Here is a 21784-nt window from a genome sequence, read left to right as displayed (position 1 = left end):
ATAAGTATGTTTATCTGTTGCCTAGGATCCATAGTAGGTTACGAGTATAAGCTTTGCTTAGTTTGTAAATCTGTTTTAAAAAAATATACCTCGTTGAGTTTCTAGCCAGATTCTTCTCAACAGAGGTTTTTCCGAACCGGTGGTAGATTTTTTTTGACATTCATAAGTGCTTGTTATAGCCTAAATTGAATAAAGATATTTTGACTTTGACTTTGGGACTGGGTCAATTGGTGTCAAGTGTCCCATGATATTCATATATTTTTATAAACTGTGTATGTTTTATGCGTGTGTAAATGTGGTGACTTCAGGCTAGCTACGCTCTGGACAACAAAGAAAGTTGTTTTGATATAAACACAAGAAACAAAAGTTGTGCTCAATGACATAATCTTGAGGTCACCCATCCGCTTTCACCCTTTATAAGCGGTGACCCGAGCCGTTGCCAAGCAGAGCGAAACTCCGATTTATCTGTATCAATCGATAATGGGATTAACCTATAGTTATCACTCGCCCGTGCCAATGCCAATAAGCATTACCATCAGGAGACCCACTTGCTCGTTTGCCATCCAGTCGAATAAAAAAAACCGGCCAAGAGCGTGTCGGACACGCCCAAGATAGGGATCCGTAGCCATTACGAAAAAAAAACAAGTAATATTATGTGCGTTATAACACAATTAAAACACTTACTACAGTCTTAAAATCTATTACCAGAAAAAGAGCGTTTCTTCACGGCACTTACGTCCTTTTGTTGAGAAGCGCAGTTTTTCGGCAATAACTCAAAAACGGTATATCCGATTATGTTGAAACTAATTTTCGTTGAAAGTATTTATTAAGCGTTACCTTTCCATATTTTTTGGACAAACCGTTTACAATATAGAGGGCGGACACAATTTTTGCTACTTTGGGAGCGATTATTTCCGGAAATCTTCATTTAATCGAAAAAGTTTTTGAGAAACCTTACTATCTTTTCAAAAGAGCTGTCGAACTATGTGCCACACGTTGATGCGAGTTAATTTTTTTTTTAATTTCTGTCACGTGTATGGAGTGCCCCCCCTATAACTATTTATTTTTGTAATTCAACTACAAAACTAAATAGCGGCTTTGACAAGACATCTGTACTCCACATTTCATTGATATATATCTTGTAGTCTTCGAGTAAAATGCCCGTGACATACGGACGGACGTACAGACAGACAGACACAGGCCATTTTGGCTCCGGAACCCTAAAAAAGCAAAAAATAAATAAACCTTTTTATTTGTGTAGTAGACTCGTGTATAAATTAGCATTAATTCGTTAAAAAAATCTAGTAGGTACCTACTTAATTAATATATTATATAAAAAAAAGTATATTAATACATGTTTAATTGTCGTTGGGGGAGGCCTATGTCCAGCAGTAGACGTACAGCTGACATGATGATGATGACGTTTAATTCAAGGTCATCTTTTTATATAAATAAGATGTGATTATTATTTTGGGGTGATATAAAATACAATACAATATAATACAAATATTCTTTATTGCACATCACAAATCAGTAAAAAAAATATATGAACACAAAATACAGGGTAGACAATGTGACATTTACAGCGTTTACATAATTCTCCATGTACATACCTATATGCGTTACTGAGAGCGAAATTTAAAAGCAAAATGTTTCTTGTCTATGACGTTTAAAAGCGAGGGCAAAATGTTCCCGCCATTTTTTACTTTTTCTAAGCATCTTATAATCGGCCGTGTATTTGCGTGAAAGTCGCAACCTTGTAATGTGGTTTAAAACTGTCGCCGACCAAGGCTAATGGACGCTTAGAACGGATAGAATTAAAAAAGTTACTTAAGTAACTCTATTTTTATTTTTGGTACACGTAATTTGACCTTTGATCCTCCATGCTGTAACGTTTTTGCATTTAACTTAAATAATACAAAGAACACAAAGTAATGCATTAACACACTGACGAATGCATTAGTCATTCTACTTAAGATTAAACTCTAATCAACCTGAACACGGTATTATCTTAAACAAGGTCCACGATTTTATATTTATCATATGAACTAAGCATATGTAGTTGTAGTACCTACATATGTAGTTGTTTTTGGATGCAGATTGGCTCATAATCAGAATCACACCCATCATCTCTTTCTACCCTGTTCTCTGTCCTGTTCTCTATCTTTCGTGATAAAGTCGTTTGTGAAAAAGTTTTTCGTGAAACAATACTAGCACCTTTCTACCGAACTCCTACACCGTGACTGGAATAAATGGTGGGTAATGGCGATTTCGACTATACAATACTCGCGCGTCTTGACTCTTGAGGAAGCTTATGTCCAGCAGTGATCTGCGATAAGCTGATGCTCATGATGGTGATCGTAATAAAAAATATAAAGGAGGAATCGCAGTGAAGTGCCGTAAGCGTCACGATTTTATTGCATCAAACCAAAAAATCAAAATACATTTATTTCATATTTATAAGTAAGTAAGTAGATTTACAGTACCTGGGGCGTCCCTTTAGTCTAAAAAGCCTGTGTTGGGACGCTCCAACGTGCTCTCCACAACGCTGCTTAAAATGCGCAAACGGTGCGGAATCGTCTTACCGCATCCTCTCCACCAAAAGTCGCGGCGTGACGTTTACAGCACGTCACTGCGATTCCGCACTGTCTGCATATTTCAAGCAGCGTTGTGGGTGGAAGGTATGCGATAAAATCGTGACGCTTACGGCACGTCACTGCGATTCCGTACTGTCACCGTTTTTAAGCAGCGGTGTGGTCGCTCCTTTATTCGGTGCCTAATCGAAATAAACTCCATAACAATACGCCGATTTATGTCATTGCCTGCCAAGGAGCTATAAAAAATGCATTTAATTTAATTTTCTAATTTGATACAATTCCTATTTTTATTCTAAAAAAAGCACACTTTTTAATCTAAATCGAGCATAATCATGTTCTCACATTTGACAATACAATGTTCTACGAACGACCATAGAGCACGCGACGCCCCACTTTCTTTTTTTACTAAGATCGTGGGCACTGATCCGCGTCTAGATTGTAACATGTGAAAGGTCATTAGGTTTGCACGGGAAAGAAAAAGGAGATACAATTATAGTTGAACTGAAGCGAGACGAATGGCCTAGACTTGATTATTCGTAAGTGTTCTCTCACTAATAACGTAATAGCACTTATTCCTTTCGAATAAGTTTTTCTTATAGTCCCAACTACTATTACATATTTAAATTTATTTATTTTTTTCCATAAAAAAGGAAATATTATTTAATTCCCCACGCAATGACTAGACATAAACTACCTACTATCGATAATAATGTTTAACTACTTTTTTTTTATTCAACTGGATGGAAAACGAGCAAGTGGGTCTCCTGATGGTAAGAAATCACCACCGGTATCTCCAGCCAATCATCACCAGGGGTATTGCAGATGCGTTGCCAACCTAGAGGCCTAAGATGGGATACTTCAAGTGCCAGTAATTTCACCGGCTGTCTTACTCTCCACGCCGAAACACAACAGTGCAAGCACTGCTGCTTCACTACTTGTTGAATTGCCAAATTCTAGTGTTAATACATTACACTAACTTACTATCAGAAAGCTATCGCCGCAGTAATCTCGTAGCTTTCTTTTTAAATTAACCTATATCCTCAATGTACGACACATACGACTTTTCACTCAAGTACCTACCACCTCTACTAATTTCGATAGCTCTGTTTTATACCTCAGCGTGGTGGTTTTCATTTTATTTATATTTTACTATAAAAGTTAATTTAAATACGTATCGTCTCCAAAAAAAAAACACCATTTACAAAAAAAAACCGTACAGAGCTCGTTAGTCCATGTACTTAAAATTAAAACGCGGATCTCGCACGTGATCTAATTAAACAACAATAACAATAACTTTTTATAATTTCCCACGATCTCTACTTCCGCTGATTACGGAAAGAAAGGAAAGTATAATTGCGAACAATGTTTGTCTTACCGCTTACGCATTTTGGGACACATTAACCTACCTTATAATACATTAGCTGCCTGTACTTGAAAAGATTGTCAAATTGACTAGACGCCCTTTCAATGTTAATACACAGGTAATGTACAGTCGAGAAAACTGAGTCACGTACAGTCACCGGCATTAATATCTGCCGCAGCGGAGCGTGCAAAAATATCTGCCACGCCCTACCGGCCCTACAAATAGAGTCGTATCAGATATTTATGCATGTGCCAGGGTGTCACCTTTCATAATCAAATTTGAATTGGATGAATTAGTAGTGTAGTAGGTTCCACCCTGGGTCGTACGCTATCCAGCGGGAGCTTCACAATTTTCCGGGATGAATGCTATTTTATTATGTCCTTTCTAAGATCTCAATCTCAAATACACAGACAGACAGGACGTTAGGTTTAGTGAAATTTAAAAGATTCGTATTAAATGTATAGATATTTAGAATCAGCAAGATACGAATGATTTGACGTAACTATAAATACGGTGGAAATTTTAAACGGTTTAAAAGGAATGAGTAGTCTCTATACAGCAAATCAGTATTCAATTTCATTAATATTTCTTGTTCAAACAGCTCCAATCTGAATTGAAATCACGCAACGATATTAATGAGTACCAATCAAATTTGCATACAAATTCCTAATCAGATATTCATCTTTTCCAGTTGTCCGTTGCCGAGGTAGAGCTACGCGCAGCTGCAGAAGAAAGGGACAAACTGTTGAACGACGTCAACTACAGCAGTCTACAGAACGACGAAGCTGTGTCCCGCGCCAGGCAGGAGAGAGATGAGGCTATTGAGAGGAAGAAGGCCGTGGAGGTAAGTTTTACACTTGCAATTTGTGAAATTTCAACACAGATCTGGCACAGAGTGCCAAAGGGGAGAAGTTAAATAATGCATGGGCATCGTCACGCTATATGCTGCGTTCGTTAGTACTGTTACGTGTCTTCCTGGCCTTAAGTTAGAGCCGAGTGGAGCCCAGCCAGATGGCAAGAGTCGCCAAAATCAGCAGGTGGCATTGAGTGCCAAAAAGTGGGAGACTGATTTATGAAATCACGTCTGTCGAAAATACTGATATCATTCGAAATAGGAATAGTGTCGTAAAAAATACAGCTACAGTTAATTTGTCAACTAGTCTAACATTTGATTTGAGCGATAGTTTTGAAGCAATACACAGATTTAAAACACTTTAGGTAAATTTTATTTTCGAGTGATGACATTTAATGCAAGGGGCATGAAAACAAATTTTGCATGGTAACCTGGTGAATTCTGCTGACGGCATTTTTGCTGATTTTTTCAGGTGGCCCTGGCGAAGACGCGAGTGGAACTGATGCAGGCTAACAGCCAGCTGTACGAGGCTGTGCGGCAGAAGGTGGATTTGGGGCAGCAGCTGGAGCAGTGGCAGGTCAGTACAGTAGCCTACAGAGAACAATGTTAAGAGGATAATTAAGATAAGCGTAGGAAGCAATTGATTGCTGGTTATGGTATGCAAACCAGAGAGCAGATATTTTCTTGCTAATAAAGTATTTACTAAAATTTGGAATAACGCAGTACAGGTCAGCAATGTTATTTCCGCTCAAAGTATACTCACAGAAGTTCTGCGTGTACGTTTTGAGACTGTACTCTAAAAATACCTGTGAAAGTTTAGAAGAGGAAAACAACGGATATTAATCCATATTAATATTATAAATGCGAAAGTGTGTGTTTGTATGTTTGTCCGTCTTTCACGTCGAAATGGAGCGACGAATCGACGTGATTTTTCGCATAGAGATAGTTTATGGACCAGAGAGTGACATAGGCTACTTTTTATCCCGGAAAAATGCACAATTCCCGAGGGAACAGCGCTACACTTTCGCATTTATAATATTAGTATGTATGAAATTGTACGATTAAGTAAGGATTAAGTTTAGTCAGATATTTTTACGATAGTTCATATTTTAAACTTGTACTTATTAATCTTCAGATGGACATGCAAGAGCTGATCGACGAGCAGATGAAACACAAGCTGACAAACCAAGAGAAGCGTCGCAAGTTGCCGGAACAGCCCACGCCGACCCGCGCCTCGCGCCTCCTTGGATTTTTTCAACGGTGATCTGTTGCACACTCTTGGTGCCCCTTAAAGCCATAGACAAAACTACCATATCAACTATCACGTTACTATTCATCGTAAAACAATACGATCAATTCAGTTTTATAATCGCATCCTCTTTCACCATTTGGAGCGAAAGAAAATTTATATCAGCTGTCACAGCGGTCGCCATTTTGTTCAAAGACGTGGCCGCCATTTTTGAGTTTGGATGCGTTCTCTTTTTGTTTTTAAAACCGTGTGATGTGTACACGTTGGCAGTGATAGTTAGTGTCTTAATTAGGTTGTTAATAGTATCTGTACACATTATTTTTTAATTTAATGAATTTTTAGATACCTAGATTTGCGCACTAATGCAATTATTTTTTTATTTATGAACGACATGCTGTAATTTTTCGTACGTAGTTAATTTTGGAAATAGGTTTTGGAATGGCAAAGGCGGATATGGTACAACAGATTTTACTGCGGACATATTACGAGTAACTATCAATTAACCAAGAGATTTGACATCTTTAAGTCCGTATTATGTTGGAGTCACAACTGCACTTAGCGCCATTGTTAGGTGTAGATGTGACGTGGCAATAAGAACATAAACGATAATGTAGTTTAATAATTGTCAATTAATAACACTACCCCATAAAACTTTTAACATTTCTTTGGAACTTAGCGAAATATTTGATTTAATATAATTATTTTCAGAGCCAGCATTATGATTAAGCCACAAATTTGCCTTTCCTGGATTATCCTAGTATGATAATCTTAAGTAAGAAAATTATGACGCTACTCCATTGCGAGCTTGTATGAATTTAATAAAAAAACTTGTGCATATTTTTACCACAAGTTAAAACCCGGTTGAGTTAAGTTTATTTTTTATTTTTAAACCATTTCATTTCGCATTCCATTCCTAAACTAATCTTTCCATTAAGTAGTTATTTTAATGTGTGTATATAACTGAAATTAATTTTATTTTTAGTTACAAATAGTATTGCATATTTTTGAGGCGATCTTCGTTCAAAATATTATCGGGATACAAAATACTGTGTTCTAATTTCAATTTAACGATACGATTTAATTACTCAATATCGTATAGAAAAATTATCGCCTAAAAATATCATAAATATTTTATTAATGTGAGATTGTACGTAATAAATAATCTACGTATAGTTTTATCAGTTCACTGCGCGTGAAAAAATGGTGCACTTATATAATTATAGAAAATAAGAAAATAATAATGTGAAACGGGGGGAGGTGGTAATAAAAAATAGCGACAACAAACCCATTTAAATATGTACATAATTGAATGTTTGTGAATTCGCTCCCGTCGTCTGTATTTCCGGATAAATACAATCTGGGGCTCTTCTAGGCAAAGAGTGGATAGGCTGTTACTGAACCAGTGAGATACACCTTTGGCCTCATCTGCACTTAACACCAAGTGAGATTGGAGTCAATCACGGTCAGTTTTATGTAAAAAAAAAAACTTTAATAGTGACCCCATTTTGGGCGCCACTAAAAATTGATTGAAAATTTTCATAAAGGTTTTTTTTCACAACGAGCTGAAGCTGCGTAACAATATTCACAAAAATAGTATCGGTACAACAGTTTAAAATGAATGTACTATCAGCTAAATATGTGGTCTACTACCCTAAAGTTTATAATCGTTTGCATGTCACAATACAATATGCCAATAGACGTGTCTGTCAACTTGAAAGTTCGACTTTAGCGACATACTCATTTGATAGGAACTTGCTTAAAAATTGATAGACCACTTACATATTTGGCTGATGGTACAGTCACCAGCACCAATATCTGACACAACAAGCGTGCATAAATATCTGATACGACTATTTCTAGGGCCGGAAGGACGTGTCAGATATTTTTGCACGCTCCGCTGTGGCAGATATTAATGCAGGTGACTGTACCTATTCAAAAATAGTAAGAAATAAACCGAACTGTTTTTTTGCCAGAGGAAATAGGTTCATTCATTCGACTAATACTGCAGTTGCGTCTGTGATACTTTTTTTTTGTAATTAATACGCTGGCCATTTGTAATAGACTACCTTCCCCCAGCAAAACTATCGTCGAATAGCCATATTATTATACAGAAATAATACAGAATACGAATTAACATGATCTGCTGCAATTTTAGACTAACATAAATAAAATAGTTGTTAATTTTTAATTTAGAAATGTTCACGAGTAGGTATTTTAATTGTGTACACGTATTTAAGTGATACATATGTAAATTGATTTGCAATACCGACATTTGTACCTATATTTAGTACTGTGCCTTATGAAGTACCTGGCCTTTGGAGAGTGCCTTTTCAATCAATGAATTTCATTGTAATTACAATAAAACAGCATAAAAATGCTTCAAAATGATTTAAAAAATACTTAGAAACTATTAAACGTTAATAAACATGAATACATCATCACTAGAACTCAAAATATAATAAATCAATAGATTTTAAACATTTACGTATAGTCCCCTAAAAAAAAATACAGTTATTTTAGATGTCCAATCTTGCCACTATGGGTATTTTTGGATACTATGAAATAATTGTTTATGTACTTTGTTTGATGTTTTACGTTTTAGTGACCACCGAGTGTTAATTTTTAAAGTATCTAGGTTTTTATTGCCATTCGGGTAGGTACATAAACTACTATAATGTGTTATACTAGACGTGTAACTAGATGTGAAGCGAAAATTTTATGTCAACTTTTGAAGTATGTTCGAAAATATTTTATTTTATTGGTCTTGAACCACTAACTGACAATTTCATATGATTCGTTACATGATTTACTTTTTTTTCGAATTTCAAACAATTTCTACCATTTAAATGTTAAATAATTAAAACGGCACAGTCAACTATAATAAAATAAGTAATAATATTTTAACAAATAATACTTTGGAAAAGACATTTCGGATAATTTTTATTAATTTATTGTTAAGACTGAACTTACCTAATTATGAAATACTTCAAGCATTTAAATGAGCTTTTGTTAAATTTTATTAAAAATGGGAGTTTCTTGCTTGAATTATACATGGCAATATTACTAGGTATACTTAATCAATGTAACTTTTTTTTATAAGATGAACTCGTGTTTTCAGGTACAGTCGACCAAACTGATTCATGTATCAGGGTAGAACGAAAAGTATGGATTAGCCGCATGACATTAATAACACAAAGGTACCCTGGTACATGATTCATTTTGTTCGACTGAACGTACAAATACACAACTACTTACTAGGTACTGATTATTTTCCTAGCCTGCCTGTTCAAAAATAGTTATAGTGTTCAATTAATCAGAAAATAAGCTTAATCTATTACGGCAAGCCAGACTACTAAGTTTTTTTAAATATTAGTTACCTACTTGGAAAAGAATAGATAAAATTGAAAACAAAAATGAAGTATTTGCCAAGTAAAAATGTTTTGACTTATAGCCGATAAAGTATGATAAAGCTGTGAAACTCCGTACTAGTACTTACATTTTTAATATCTACCTAAGCAATTGAAAAACTGCCGTGAATAACAATAGTTTTATATTTAATTTCTTAAGCACAAAATATTTTCTATGGCGAGTATAACTCTATAGTCATTCCATTGTTATAAACCATGTTACCTACTGGGTCAGATTTGTTTCAAAACTTTGTAACCTTTATTTTCCCTTCGTGCCTTTCTTCTTATCTGTACCAATAAATACGACCCAATACAAAACTTCTAAATATAACATGAATAAAACAGTGCAATGTGTACTTAATGAGCACCATCGTTACTTAAATAGTGTAAATCATGACTAAGTAGTATTACAATACCAACCCCCCATTTGTTTGTGGAATTAAATAAAGCATGAAATTTTATATAAATATTTGTTTCCGTTATCCTTTTTCCCTACTACATGTAATGCTTTGTATTGTATGTTGTCCCCCCTTTTTTCCTGTGGGTGCCGAAGAAACCGGCTGAGGGATAATACCAGAAGATGGGCAGCAGCGTCTTCTTGGCTGCCTTACATCGTAAATATACAAGTTGTTAATTAAATAACTGAAATCCTCAGACTACTCGAAAATATTTTTTCATTTTAAGGTAATTGATTGCATTTATTTTTGAATAGTACCATCAGCCACATAAGTGGTCTACCAATTTTTAAACAAGTTTCTATCAAATAAATATGTCGCTAAAGTCGAACAGTTGACAGACACGTCTATTGGCATTATTGTTTTATGACATGCAAACGATTATCAGCTTTAGGGTGGTAGACCAAATATTTGGCTGTTGGTACCTTTATTATTTTAAAAGATATTCGTGTGTTTTGCTAAGTCAGTAACTCTACTTCATTTCTAACTCTACACTCGTGATTTGAATTTGTCAGTTGCCCTTTGACGTTTTTAGAAGAAAATCACACAGTGACAGCAAACCGGCCAGTATTAAACTATCGAAACAGTATGCAACCTCGCTAAAACATTTAATTGGCGCCTGTTGCAGTCGTAACTTTTAGACTGGTCACAATAAAAAAAGGTATTTAAAAACACAAACACAACCTAATTTAAAACATAGTGTAATCGATTCTACTCTCGATTCTGAGCAAACTACTTTCTGGTTTTCAGTTATTTAATTATCACCTTGTATATTGCGGAAGCCAAATTAATACACTGCGCTCGCCAACCCGCGGTGATGATGCTGCACAATTTCAAGTGGAAGTCTATGGGGGGGGGGGTCTATGTCCAACAGTGGTGCGTCCTATGGCTGCGAGAAATATAAATGATAAGATTTGTTTCTGTTACCATTTTTCCTAACTAGCTGTTCCCTGTTTCTTCTGCGGGAACCTTGCAGCTTCTCAACCAAGTTTTTCTCACAAACTACAGCTTTATTATATTAGAAGATAGTTAAAGATCCCATGATAAACAGTGCATCAACTCAAAATAATGCTTTCAGTTGATGCACTGTTGATTTGTACCCATAGTGTAAGTTTTCGGTTACATACAAAATACGTCACGATCGCGTTCGCGTTAAAATCTCAATTTATATGGAAACACGAACAGCGCCTCTAGCGGAACGGGTGCGATATGTGTACCTACGAAAGATTTTCCTAAAAAACGGAGCGGACAATGTGCTCAGAAGTCGAATGTCACTTTTTATGGGATGCTCCTTAAGGATGCTCCTAAAGTAAGAAAAGTAGAAAGCAGATGAAATGAGAACTAAAAAAAATAACTAAATTGTTGAAATCTAATCATGGCGTGGCGTTTTCTTTTTTTGCCTGCTTTTTAAACTTTACTGCTTAATTTAACTAGTTGTTTAAAGGTTTAAAGCTTGTATGGTTTTACTGGGGTTTTTTATGGATATATGCAGTAACCTATGCTTGTAACCAAGGAACTTTTTTTAAACTACAAACTCTTTCATGCCAGGAATATGACAGAATTAAAAGCAAAACACATTTCACTCGTAAATTCTTCTGTCAGGTATTTCTTTTGTACGTTCGTTGTAACGGATATTTTATTTCTTGTGAAAGTATTATTCTAACAACATGCCACAACAAGTGGAACAGAAGACGATAGACCCGGAAGCGGAGCTCAGCAATGTCCAGCGAATGGTAAATTATTTATTTTACACTACAGACGAATCGCTAATAAAATAAGTCTCAAGATGGGATAGATCAATGATTTTATAAGTAAAGATAGTAAAGATACGTCATAATGCTAATATACCTAACCGAAAAAAAATGCTCTAACGCAGGAGCATACAGCATCTTTACTTAGAAAAGCGTTAGATACCCTGTTTCGATTTGAAATGTCAACTGCAATTGGATTAAGGTAAACGCTAGGTAAATGCTGAGGTACGTGCCCCCAATTATAGCCGCCCTTAGAAAATCTGTCTAATTACCAAAATTTAAGGACGCTTCTTACTGACTAGGTACCATAACTGTCTTCATCCGTGACCATTTCAATTTTACCCGAAAACGGGACGACGTCTTTTCTAAGCGATTTTCAACACTAGCGAACACATTTTCTCGTCTTAGAGTTACCTACTCTTGAAGACACCTCGACAGAGTACCTGAGAGCGGTGCCTTCCCGAGTTGAACGAGAAATATTGTCACGTTACCCTCCCACCAATCCTATCCATCTTAAAAATGCGTAGGTAGGTGTGCAAGTGGCGGAAAGTTTCCAAAAAGTTGAAAAAGTTCTCGGAAATTTATAAAAAAATTGGAAATTCAAATTTAAGAAACTGAAAAAGTTTCAATCCCCATAACAAAATAATGAGAAATTTCCGAATTTGTTCCCAAATATATGAAAAATTCCATACCTACCTATCTATCTACAGCAGGCCGCGATTGAATGAATGTAATATCACTAAACTTGTTGTAGGAAAATGACAACCATGTCATTGTCATATGTGTGAAGCGCATTCAAATACACACAGATACTTTCATTCACTCATTCAATCCATTCATGCCAGCTCTTAAGAATCAACCTGTACTTAGTTCAAAGTTCAATCAAGCCTTCTCAGTCTGTCAAGTTTCCTATCTTCCGCAGTTCAAGAAGCTGGCGCCGATGTGCAGCGTGGAGAAGCGAGCTGGCGGCGTGCCACAGCTGGCTCCCCAGGAGAAACAGCTCGGGATCCTCGCGTACGAGCTCAAGGAAACTCTCCTGTGTATCAACGTGAGTTGAAGACTTGTTTCTATGTTCTGGCAATAGTTTTCGATGGCTTTGACCTGAATGTAGCTCAATAGGTAAGCTAAAAAACTGCTTAAGGATCATCTTTTTCTTTTTAGGGGATGTCATATCATTGTTGTGGTACCTACACTTAAAATCTCTCTGAAAAATGTTGAAAACCTTTTACTAAGGCCGCTTGTAGACGTCCGTTGTTTTCACCGGACAACGGACCGTTATTTGCAGTGTTGTATGGCTTCGTCGCCGGACAAGTGTCCGGTCCATTGTCCGGTGTATACAACGGACGTCTACAAGCGGCCGTAGGGTAGCCAAGCCAGATGATCTTTACCCAACCACCGGCTGAAATATTTCAGCTTATTACAGTGATAGTGATACTCTCAAATTGTGCAGCAACAGATCTCGCAGATTATAAATATCAGAAGCCGTATTGTCTAACGCGCTGAGGTTGACGGTCGCATTCACCATTTTTTCCACCCTCATCTTGTACCGTGCGACGGAAAGTGGTGCTAACGATTGTGATTCCAATTGTGTTAGACAATTTATAAGGACTCTGATCCAGCCTCGGTGTGCCTTTAACTCGTTTCAATCCCTTTTACAGCTAGCCAAGAAGGGCCAGCATGCACTTCGGGACAACATGATCAAAAACGGCACCCGCAAATGCATCGTGGAATACGAGCACCTAGAGTCAGAGCTGAGGGATGAACGCGCCCAGCAGGCGGAGCTGAATTGTCTGAATTACCTCGCGCAGAAGCAGCTGGTGGAACTGCTGAAGAAAGTGCCCACTGAAGCTGATGTAAGTGTACCTAACATAGTATTTAAAAAAGTCATTTCACTATGAACTCCAATTAGTGAAAAAAGTTGCAGGTAAGTTAAACTGAGCCTAATTAACAAAAATGGTTTCCCGAAGTAAGTATCCTGATTCATTTGTGCGGAATCCTTTTATGTTGCCATAACCAAAGAAAACAAAACAAATAAGGAAGACTTAAGGGTGACTAATAACTTTCACTTAAAAATTTTCGAAAAAGTCAGCAATATCTATGTGCCAACTTCTGTTTCTAAGTCAAACAACCCCCCACCTCCCCGATTTAACTTTTGACTTTGACACCCGCTCGCCCCCAATCATGAACAGTGACTCCTCCCTCCAATCATGAGCTGCAACCGTACTTTTACTAAGACCAAGGACCATATAATATATAATTGGTGCAAGTTGCTGTTGCTAAGAAAGACTACGAAATGTTCAGGAGCTGGCGATGATAGAGAACGCGGCCAACCGTCTCCGGCGCATGGAGAATCGCCTGGACTTGGCCACGAAGCGTTTCTGCCTCGTCAACACCGACAACAAGCACGTAAGGGAGGAGATACACCGGCTGCTGGTGGAGAGGTCAGGACTCACCCTTACCATTCTTTTTTTTACATAAAACTGACCCTATCTCACCTGATGAAAAGTGCTTATGGTTATTAAGGTAAAAGTATAAAGCTACAGTTTCAGTGACAGCCTATTTACTCTAGCCTTGAAAAGCCTTAGGTTGTATTTATTGAACCTCTTGACCACCACACTACGAATGAAATGACGGACTCTGTAGGTACGCCACAGAAAAACATTGCAGAAGGGTTCATTTCGAGTTGAATGTTGGTCAATGTCATGTATAGAACTTTAGATGATCGTGGCGTTTGAGGCATTCCATTGGCTGTCACGGCTGGATGACTGTGGCGGTCAAGAGGTTAAAAGTAGTACACTTTAATTATATACGTATGTATGTCCCCAGAAACGACTTCAACATCCAATGGAATCGCACCATCGGCAAGCTGGTACAGGGAAAGGAATACCTAATGGACATTTTTGAGATCGCAGCTATCGCCTTTGGGGACCGAGATGAGTGCTGTCGCATGCTGGAGGCGCTGAAATGGAAGGGACTGTTCCAGCTGAACAGGGATATTGCGGTTTGCACATTACTTCAACGGTTTAATCATCATCAATCAAAATCATTCAGCCGTAACACGTGCACTGTTTGATAGTTCAACTGTACATAGGCCTCGTCTTACCAATAGAAGTCCAGTTGCTTCTGTTGGAAGCGGCCTGCATCCACCGTGAACCCGCGGCTTTTACCAGGTCATCCGTCCATCTCGTTGGTCGACGATCTACGCTGCACTTGGCGATTCGCGGTCTCAATTCAAGAAATTTTCGGCATAACGGCCATCTGTACACTGTGCTCAATAGCCTGCTCATTATCACTTCAACGAGCTAGTAAATCGCTTGGCTCTAGCGATTTCGGTGTCGGTGTCAGTTTAATCGTATTGATACGGCAAAGGATTTTTCCATCCTTTCAAGCTGCCTGCCTATCCTGGTGCCCCCAGTGTGGAGTCATGAAGCTTGTTTTCAAGACTCTGTGCTTCCACTAGGGGTTCCAAAAGTAGAAGCACACTTACTTGTGACTTTTGTCAAATCATTTTGTATGGGGACAGTGAACGTGTTAATGCGTAGGTACCATCAGCCAAATAACTGGTCTATCAATTTTGAAACAAGTTCCTATGAAATGAATATGTCGCTAAAGTCGAACTTTCAAGTTGACAGACACCTCTATTGGCATTATTGTTTTATGACATGCAAACGATTATCAACTTTAGGGTGGTAGACCACATATTTGGATGGTGCCTACTATACTATAACCGATCTTTTGCCATCAGGAGATGCAATCGTACGAGGGCGAGTTGAATCATCTAGCGAAGCTCGAGGAGTTCCTCCGAGTGAAGGGCTCTCGGCGCATCTGCGAGGCTGATGAGAAGGAGGAGATCAAGCGGCAGGAGGAGATCCAGCGCTGTGAACAGGAGATCTCTTGGCATGACGCACTCCTTGAGGAGATCTTTGTAAGTTGTCCTTTTGTTCCTTCTTCTTTTCCGGTGATGGCATATCGATCGTTTACTTTCTCAACCTCGTATCTGGCCACATTAAATTGCTTAAGAATCATCTTTATGTTAAGTTTGATAGTGTAGATTCGGGTAGATACGAAGCTGAGTTATCTAATATTAGGGATTTTCATTTCAGTCGCTCAGTACGAATAGAAATTCGGAGTGTGTGTGACACTCTGTTGAACCCTGTCACAGTCAGCATTTACAGCACTTAATGAACCGCAAAGCTACGCCACTGCAATCTTATATTTTCTTTCATTCCCAATAGAAATACGCGGGCACCGACCGAGTGCTCGGCATCGTGAATAACTTTCACGTGACAGAGATAGAAAACTTCTCGTGCTTTGTGCTGCTTTGCGAAGTATTACAAGAGTCCATCATGCTGCGTCGAGAGCTGGAAGAACTGCGACAGAGGATACGTAAGTTAACGTCATCTTACCTTGAGGGTATTTGCGAATTTTGGCCGGCAGGAATCCATTGTAGCCTAGCGCCATCTAGTGTCGAAAAGATGAACTTCTACGACGAATGTAGGACTGTGTATGTGGTGACTACACGATACGATACCAAGACTGAGAACTCGTTTTTCGTGGTCTCAGCAGTCGTTCCAGGAAATTAGACACTCCTACTAACTATAGCACCAATCTGGAGGGGCGGAAAAGTTTTAAATGTGGAAAGTGGACTGGACACATTTAAATGGTATAATTGATAGTTCCAAATTCCTTCAATTGAAATAAAACTTGACACTATTTAAAGGCTTAAATAGCTTGTATGCTAATACCGCTGCAAATGTCATCAGGATCACAGAAAAATAGTAATTTGCACCTTTCGAAAAACTTTACGCAGACAATTCTTTTACATCCAAGAACCTACCGACTGCGCCAAAATCATTTACTATTTCCTTTCCTCATTTATTATTTCCTTTCTTGTAATTATCTGTAACGTAACCGATATACACAGTGGACCAACGCGACATGAATGAAGCTCGCGAGGAGAAACAAGACAAACGACTCGCAGAGATGAAGCTGGCCCTAGAACAGCAGACCGCTAGGACACAGCAAAAACGAGACCTCGACCTTGCAGCGGACGCCCTCGTCGCAAAGGTGCTGAAAGGCATTGACGACTTGGTCAGGTTAGTTAGGAAATCTTCAACTTCCTTAAGGCTCAGTGTCATTGGTCGATAACTCGGTCGATATACAGCGTACAGTATTTCCCTGCAGCGTTATAACGACTAATGAAACTTATACGGTACCCGGCCATAAATATTGCACATCGGTCTTTGGAAAGAGACTCTGCTAATTCCGGCTTCGTAGAGCGTTGTCACACACTACTTATGTGACGTTTAGATGAAAATATATAATAATGAGTTGTTGATACCCCCCAAAACTTTAAATTGTATGATGGCATCTTTTGGAAAAAGAGGGAACTATCCGTTTTCTAGTAGTTGCAACAGCTCTCTATAAATATCCGAAGTTTACATGTCACTTATTTGATATAAAACGTCACATAAATACGATGATTGATGGATGTTCGGAAATCGTCGTGACCCGCCAATTGTCTTTTTCTGAAGACCGATGTGCAATCTTTATCGCCAGGTACTGTAAGTCGATAACTCGGTCGACATATACAGCGTGAAGTGACTCCCCGCAGGTGGAATAGGAAAAGTATAACATGTCAGACGGGCTTTCTCTATGCGACGTAAATTATTAAGAATAAGACCACGGTGCAATTTTCGGGAATTACCATGAAGATTTGTAAAATCCCAGAAAAAGAATCCAAGTAATAGAGCGCATGATTTACGCGAGTGAAGCTGGGGGTTAAAGCTAGTACTGAGTAAATAGACCACGATGCTTCGAAAATAATTCTTCTTCAGAATAGCCCGATGTGACATCACCCCGCCTGCTGTCTCTCCTGGGCAACCACAAGGAGGTGACAAAGTGGAACGTCCCTAAGTTCCTCAGGATCCTTGAGGCCGAGGTCAAAAGTCTGATTGAAGTGTGCTACGGTGCTGTGAAGGTACAAACTAAAACCAATTAGGTATACTTCGTGTTAGGTCTACGACCGTGTGTCCAATAATATCCATCCCGTCAATGATGATCAAGATGTGTAATCTGGTCTACGTTTATATAATCTAGGCTGTGAACTAAAACAATTGCTCACCCGCGACCTAATAATAGCTACGTTTATTCACTTCCCGCTTTCATGCACTTCCTTCACCTCCACACTGTAAGAATACACAAATCACACAAACCCATCACCCACTACCACCACATTAAACTGACGCGTTTCAAACTCAGCCAGAGCTCATCTTCAGAGCAACACAACCGTATACCATGCTACCAGATCTTAGACTCACATCTGAATTTTAGTTCATTGATATGGACCTCCGCAAAGTGACGCCTGATTCAATAAATTAATCTAGGCTGTGTTTTCGGTCTAGAAATCATTCAGTTAGTTCTAGAAATCAGTCAGTCAGTACGAAGCTACGAGGCGGATTTTACAATTCGAAAGATTTCCAGTTGGGTGGCGCCATCTTCTGCGGAGTAGTTGAACTACTTTAGTGTTAGCAGTTTCATAGCAGATGGCACTTCTTCATCGTAGAGTAGAGTAGAATAGACTTAAAAGACGCCGAATGAAGCTCTAGAACTAATTTAACTGTCCATCCAGCCGCCTGCGCCAACACCGAAGGGTCGCAAAGGGCCGGCGGCGCCCTCCGTAAAATTAGTGGCTGACCCTTACGTGGAGACACTAAGACCCAATAAGATTGAGAAGCTTGTACCGTATCTGCCTTGCGCATAGTAAGTACTTGTGGATTCTCAATACAGTGCATCTTAATCGTCGTGGAATCGTAGAAATTCATATACGTTTTCCCATTTTCGGAAACTTGATGCTGTTGGATATCATAGACCTAGAAAAAGAAGACACTGCAGATACTTATTACATTGTTGCAAGTGTGTAACTGCACATGGCATCTTGGCTTGGCTTGAAAACTAATAACTGCACTCGATACGTTCTTTCAAATTTAGCTATGTTCGTAATGCGTTACGGTCTTCCGACACCTAAGTACAAATCAACGCACGTAAAAAGAGCTCCTGGCGACATACCTGCGCAGTGAGCGAAATACGGACCAAATTGGCGGCGGAGCAGCAGGGCTACTACGAAACTCGAAGTTCGTGTCGTGCGGTCCCTCTGACACTTATACTATTTAATACGAGAGCGAGAGGGACGGTACGATACGAACTTCGAGTTTCGAGTTTCGTAGTAGCCCTGCTGTGGGGAACGCGGGAGAGGGCGTAGCAGCGCGCGCGCGGCCGTCACGCCATTGGCTTGTTAGTTGACAGATGCGCAAACGTATCCCCTCCACTAGCCACCCAGAGCTCTTTTTACGTGCGTTGACTTATATCGACACGAAATCGACTTTAAGCTAGGTCCACACATTGAGAGCGAAGGCCTATAGCAGGTTTTGATCGGCCAAACCCGATTCCGCGTCGATAGGTGTGGGGAGACCCTTAATCCTATTAATATTATAAAAGTGAAAGTTTGTGAAGATGTTTAGATGTTTGAACCGATTTAGATGAAATTCATCATACAGATAGTTTCGAGGCCCGGGGAAGGACACAGGATAGTTTTTATCCCGGAAAATTGCATAGGTCCTGCGGGATAGCGATAAAGGAATACTACGCGGACAAAGTCGCGGGTAACAGCTAGTATAAAATATACCAGTATCAATGAGCATAGAAACAATTAGATACCTACAGATCGGTAGGTACAATTTGATCTTATATCTTAAGTTGTTTATTATTCTATAGTCAATACCAAATGGTTAGCTGAAACACCTGAGGCTAATGGAGTCAAAACTGTGCTCATCATTATGTTCTTCCGCAGCTGTGTGGAAGACTACATCATGAACCTGGTATTTGAAACTCCAGCAATCAGGGCGGACCGGGAGTACGTCGAAGGCATATTCCATTTGGAGGACGTCAATACCAGATTTGGGATCTACACGCTTACTATACCGGCGTAAGTTTATTAATTTTTAGGACAGAATTTGTACCTATACTTGACAATAGTTATGAGTCTTTTCGCTAAGTCTACTCCGTCACACAAAAGCCGCTTCACAGATTTTTCCTTGGAGACGAAGTCGCTAGATGACAACTAGTTTTTCAGGCTCAGGATGGCTTCGACAACAGCCCCATTTCGTCACCATCTTAAATCGTATAATTCTCATTTATAGTCTACTATTCTGCAGGGTTTTACTACTACGAAACTCGAAACTTGAAGTTCGTGTCGTACCGTCCCTTATGCTCTCGTGTTAAATAATATAAGTGTCAGAGGAACCGCACGACACGAACTTCGAGTTTCGAGTTTCGTAGTAGCCCTGCTGATTCGCCATCATTCCTACGGCGTCACTTTTCTAATCTTGTTCGCTTTCTTACGTGGGCCACAGTACCAACTCGTCAACAGTGCTAACTCGTCAACATGTGTAGTTGTCAACATTCCTATTTAGAATTTAGACCACAGTGCCAACTCGTCAACATTACCGTATACCTATAGCAGCGTTCATTGAGATTCGTCTGGTAAACGTGGTGGAGTTGGCACTGCTGACCAAGTAGTACTGTCGTCGATAAAAGAAAGTAAACGAGGTGACACTGTGGTCGAAATATGAATGAAGACAAAATGAGATTCTTATTGATGATATCAGAAAGTGGACGAGTTTGGAAGGTGACGATTTAGGAATTGTAGGCTGACAGCATGGCACTGTGGACGATAGGTATATGAAGACGAAATGGGACTGTGGACGAAGTCATCCTGAACCGTTTTTAACCCCCGACGCAAAAAGAGGGGTGTTATAAGTTTGACCGCTATGCGTGTCTGTGTGTGGGCTTTTTTTTTTAATCAGGTTTTCTAGCGATGGTTCTTAAATCGGTTTAGCCGTTTTTGAGATATTGAACGTTGAAGTGACAAAGTCGGGGGTATTCCAACTTTATGTTGGTAGGTTATTCATATGTCAAAGTAGCTAAGTACCTAAGTACCTAGTTTGTTTTTAGTTTGATAAACTTTTACTTAACTTACATTTTCTTTTGCAGAAAACGACACCCGTACAGAGGGCCCAAGAAAGATTAACTTTTTTTATGCCTAACCTATTTATAAAGCTGGCAATCGGAATTTATTTCATAAAATAATTTACTACTTGATACGGCTTTTTTGTATTATATAAATCTCTGTGTATAGCACCAACAGTCGTACTCATTATAATACTAATGGTGGCACTTCACATGGCGTTGCATATTTGACAATTTGAGTTTGCGCTATTGGCATCTCCATCGCTCACGTTACAAATGATATAGTGCATCTCTTTCACACACGCAAATATTTCGGTGAATATGCCAAGTGAAGTGCCACTATAAAACCTAACCAACCAAACATCAAATAACTTCCCTATACGAGTATAGTTCGGGGTTATTATTACTGTGGGGGGAGGCTCCAATAGAGAGTTCTCTCTCCAGGCAGGTGTTATGCCTGGGGACCCGAAGTCCGAAGGATGAGCGTCGGAACTTGTATATATGCGACCGCGTTGAGAAACTTTGATAGCGCGATGTAGAGAACATGGTCGGAGTTTCTATTGTTGTTCACTAGATGGCGCTAGGAGTCGCTGCAGCAGCCCCCCTTTTTAGACCGGAGGTCGGCATGGAGTGCGTGTAGTCTGTGCGTCATGTGGGCGCTTGCAGGTGCCAGTTGCTTGAGTGTGTTGCTCGGAGCCTTGTTGGCGAGCGTTGAGTTGAGTTGCCTTGAGCTGCGTGAGCTGCGATGAGCTGTGGTGAGCTGTGTTGAGTGAGCTGCGGTGAGCTGCGTTGAGTTGAGTTTGTCACACTGTAGACACCAGGCATATGTAGTTACATGCTAGTGGTGCACGGTATGGTTAGTCTGGCCTGCTGTGAGACTGCGTCTTCGTCTTGGATGTGTTCGAAGGTTGCGTTTGTGTCCATTGTCGGGGTCACCAATGTGGTTTGGAGGCTCCAATAGAGAGTTCTCTCTCCAGGCAGGCGTTATGCCTGGGGACGAAGTCCGAAGGACGAGCGTCGGAACTTGTATATTGCGACCGCGTTGAGAAACTTCGATAGCGCGATGTAGAACATGGTCGGAG

At 39.3% G+C, this 21784-nt stretch overlaps 1 protein-coding gene and 1 pseudogene across 1 annotated transcript in view; both read left to right on the top strand.

Moving 5' to 3' along the window:
* The window catches only part of LOC141431378 (bicaudal D-related protein homolog), a 161185-nt gene extending 151249 nt beyond the window's left edge, over positions 1 to 9936 (top strand). The window contains exons 7-9 of the mRNA XM_074092549.1: positions 4652 to 4804; positions 5286 to 5390; positions 5949 to 9936. Of these exons, the coding sequence (XP_073948650.1) occupies positions 4652 to 4804; positions 5286 to 5390; positions 5949 to 6077 (387 nt within the window). The 3' untranslated portion in view covers positions 6078 to 9936. The remainder of the gene's footprint in view (positions 1 to 4651; positions 4805 to 5285; positions 5391 to 5948) is intronic.
* Positions 9937 to 11505: 1569 nt separating this feature from the next.
* On the top strand, positions 11506 to 21634 carry LOC141430851 (coiled-coil domain-containing protein 63-like; annotated as a pseudogene).
* Positions 21635 to 21784: the final 150 nt, after the last annotated feature.

This window comes from Choristoneura fumiferana, chromosome 9, assembly GCF_025370935.1.
Source record: "Choristoneura fumiferana chromosome 9, NRCan_CFum_1, whole genome shotgun sequence".
NCBI lineage: Eukaryota > Metazoa > Arthropoda > Insecta > Lepidoptera > Tortricidae > Choristoneura > Choristoneura fumiferana.
The sequence above is the reverse complement of the archived record's forward strand: the minus strand, read 5'-3'. Positions and strand labels throughout refer to the sequence as shown.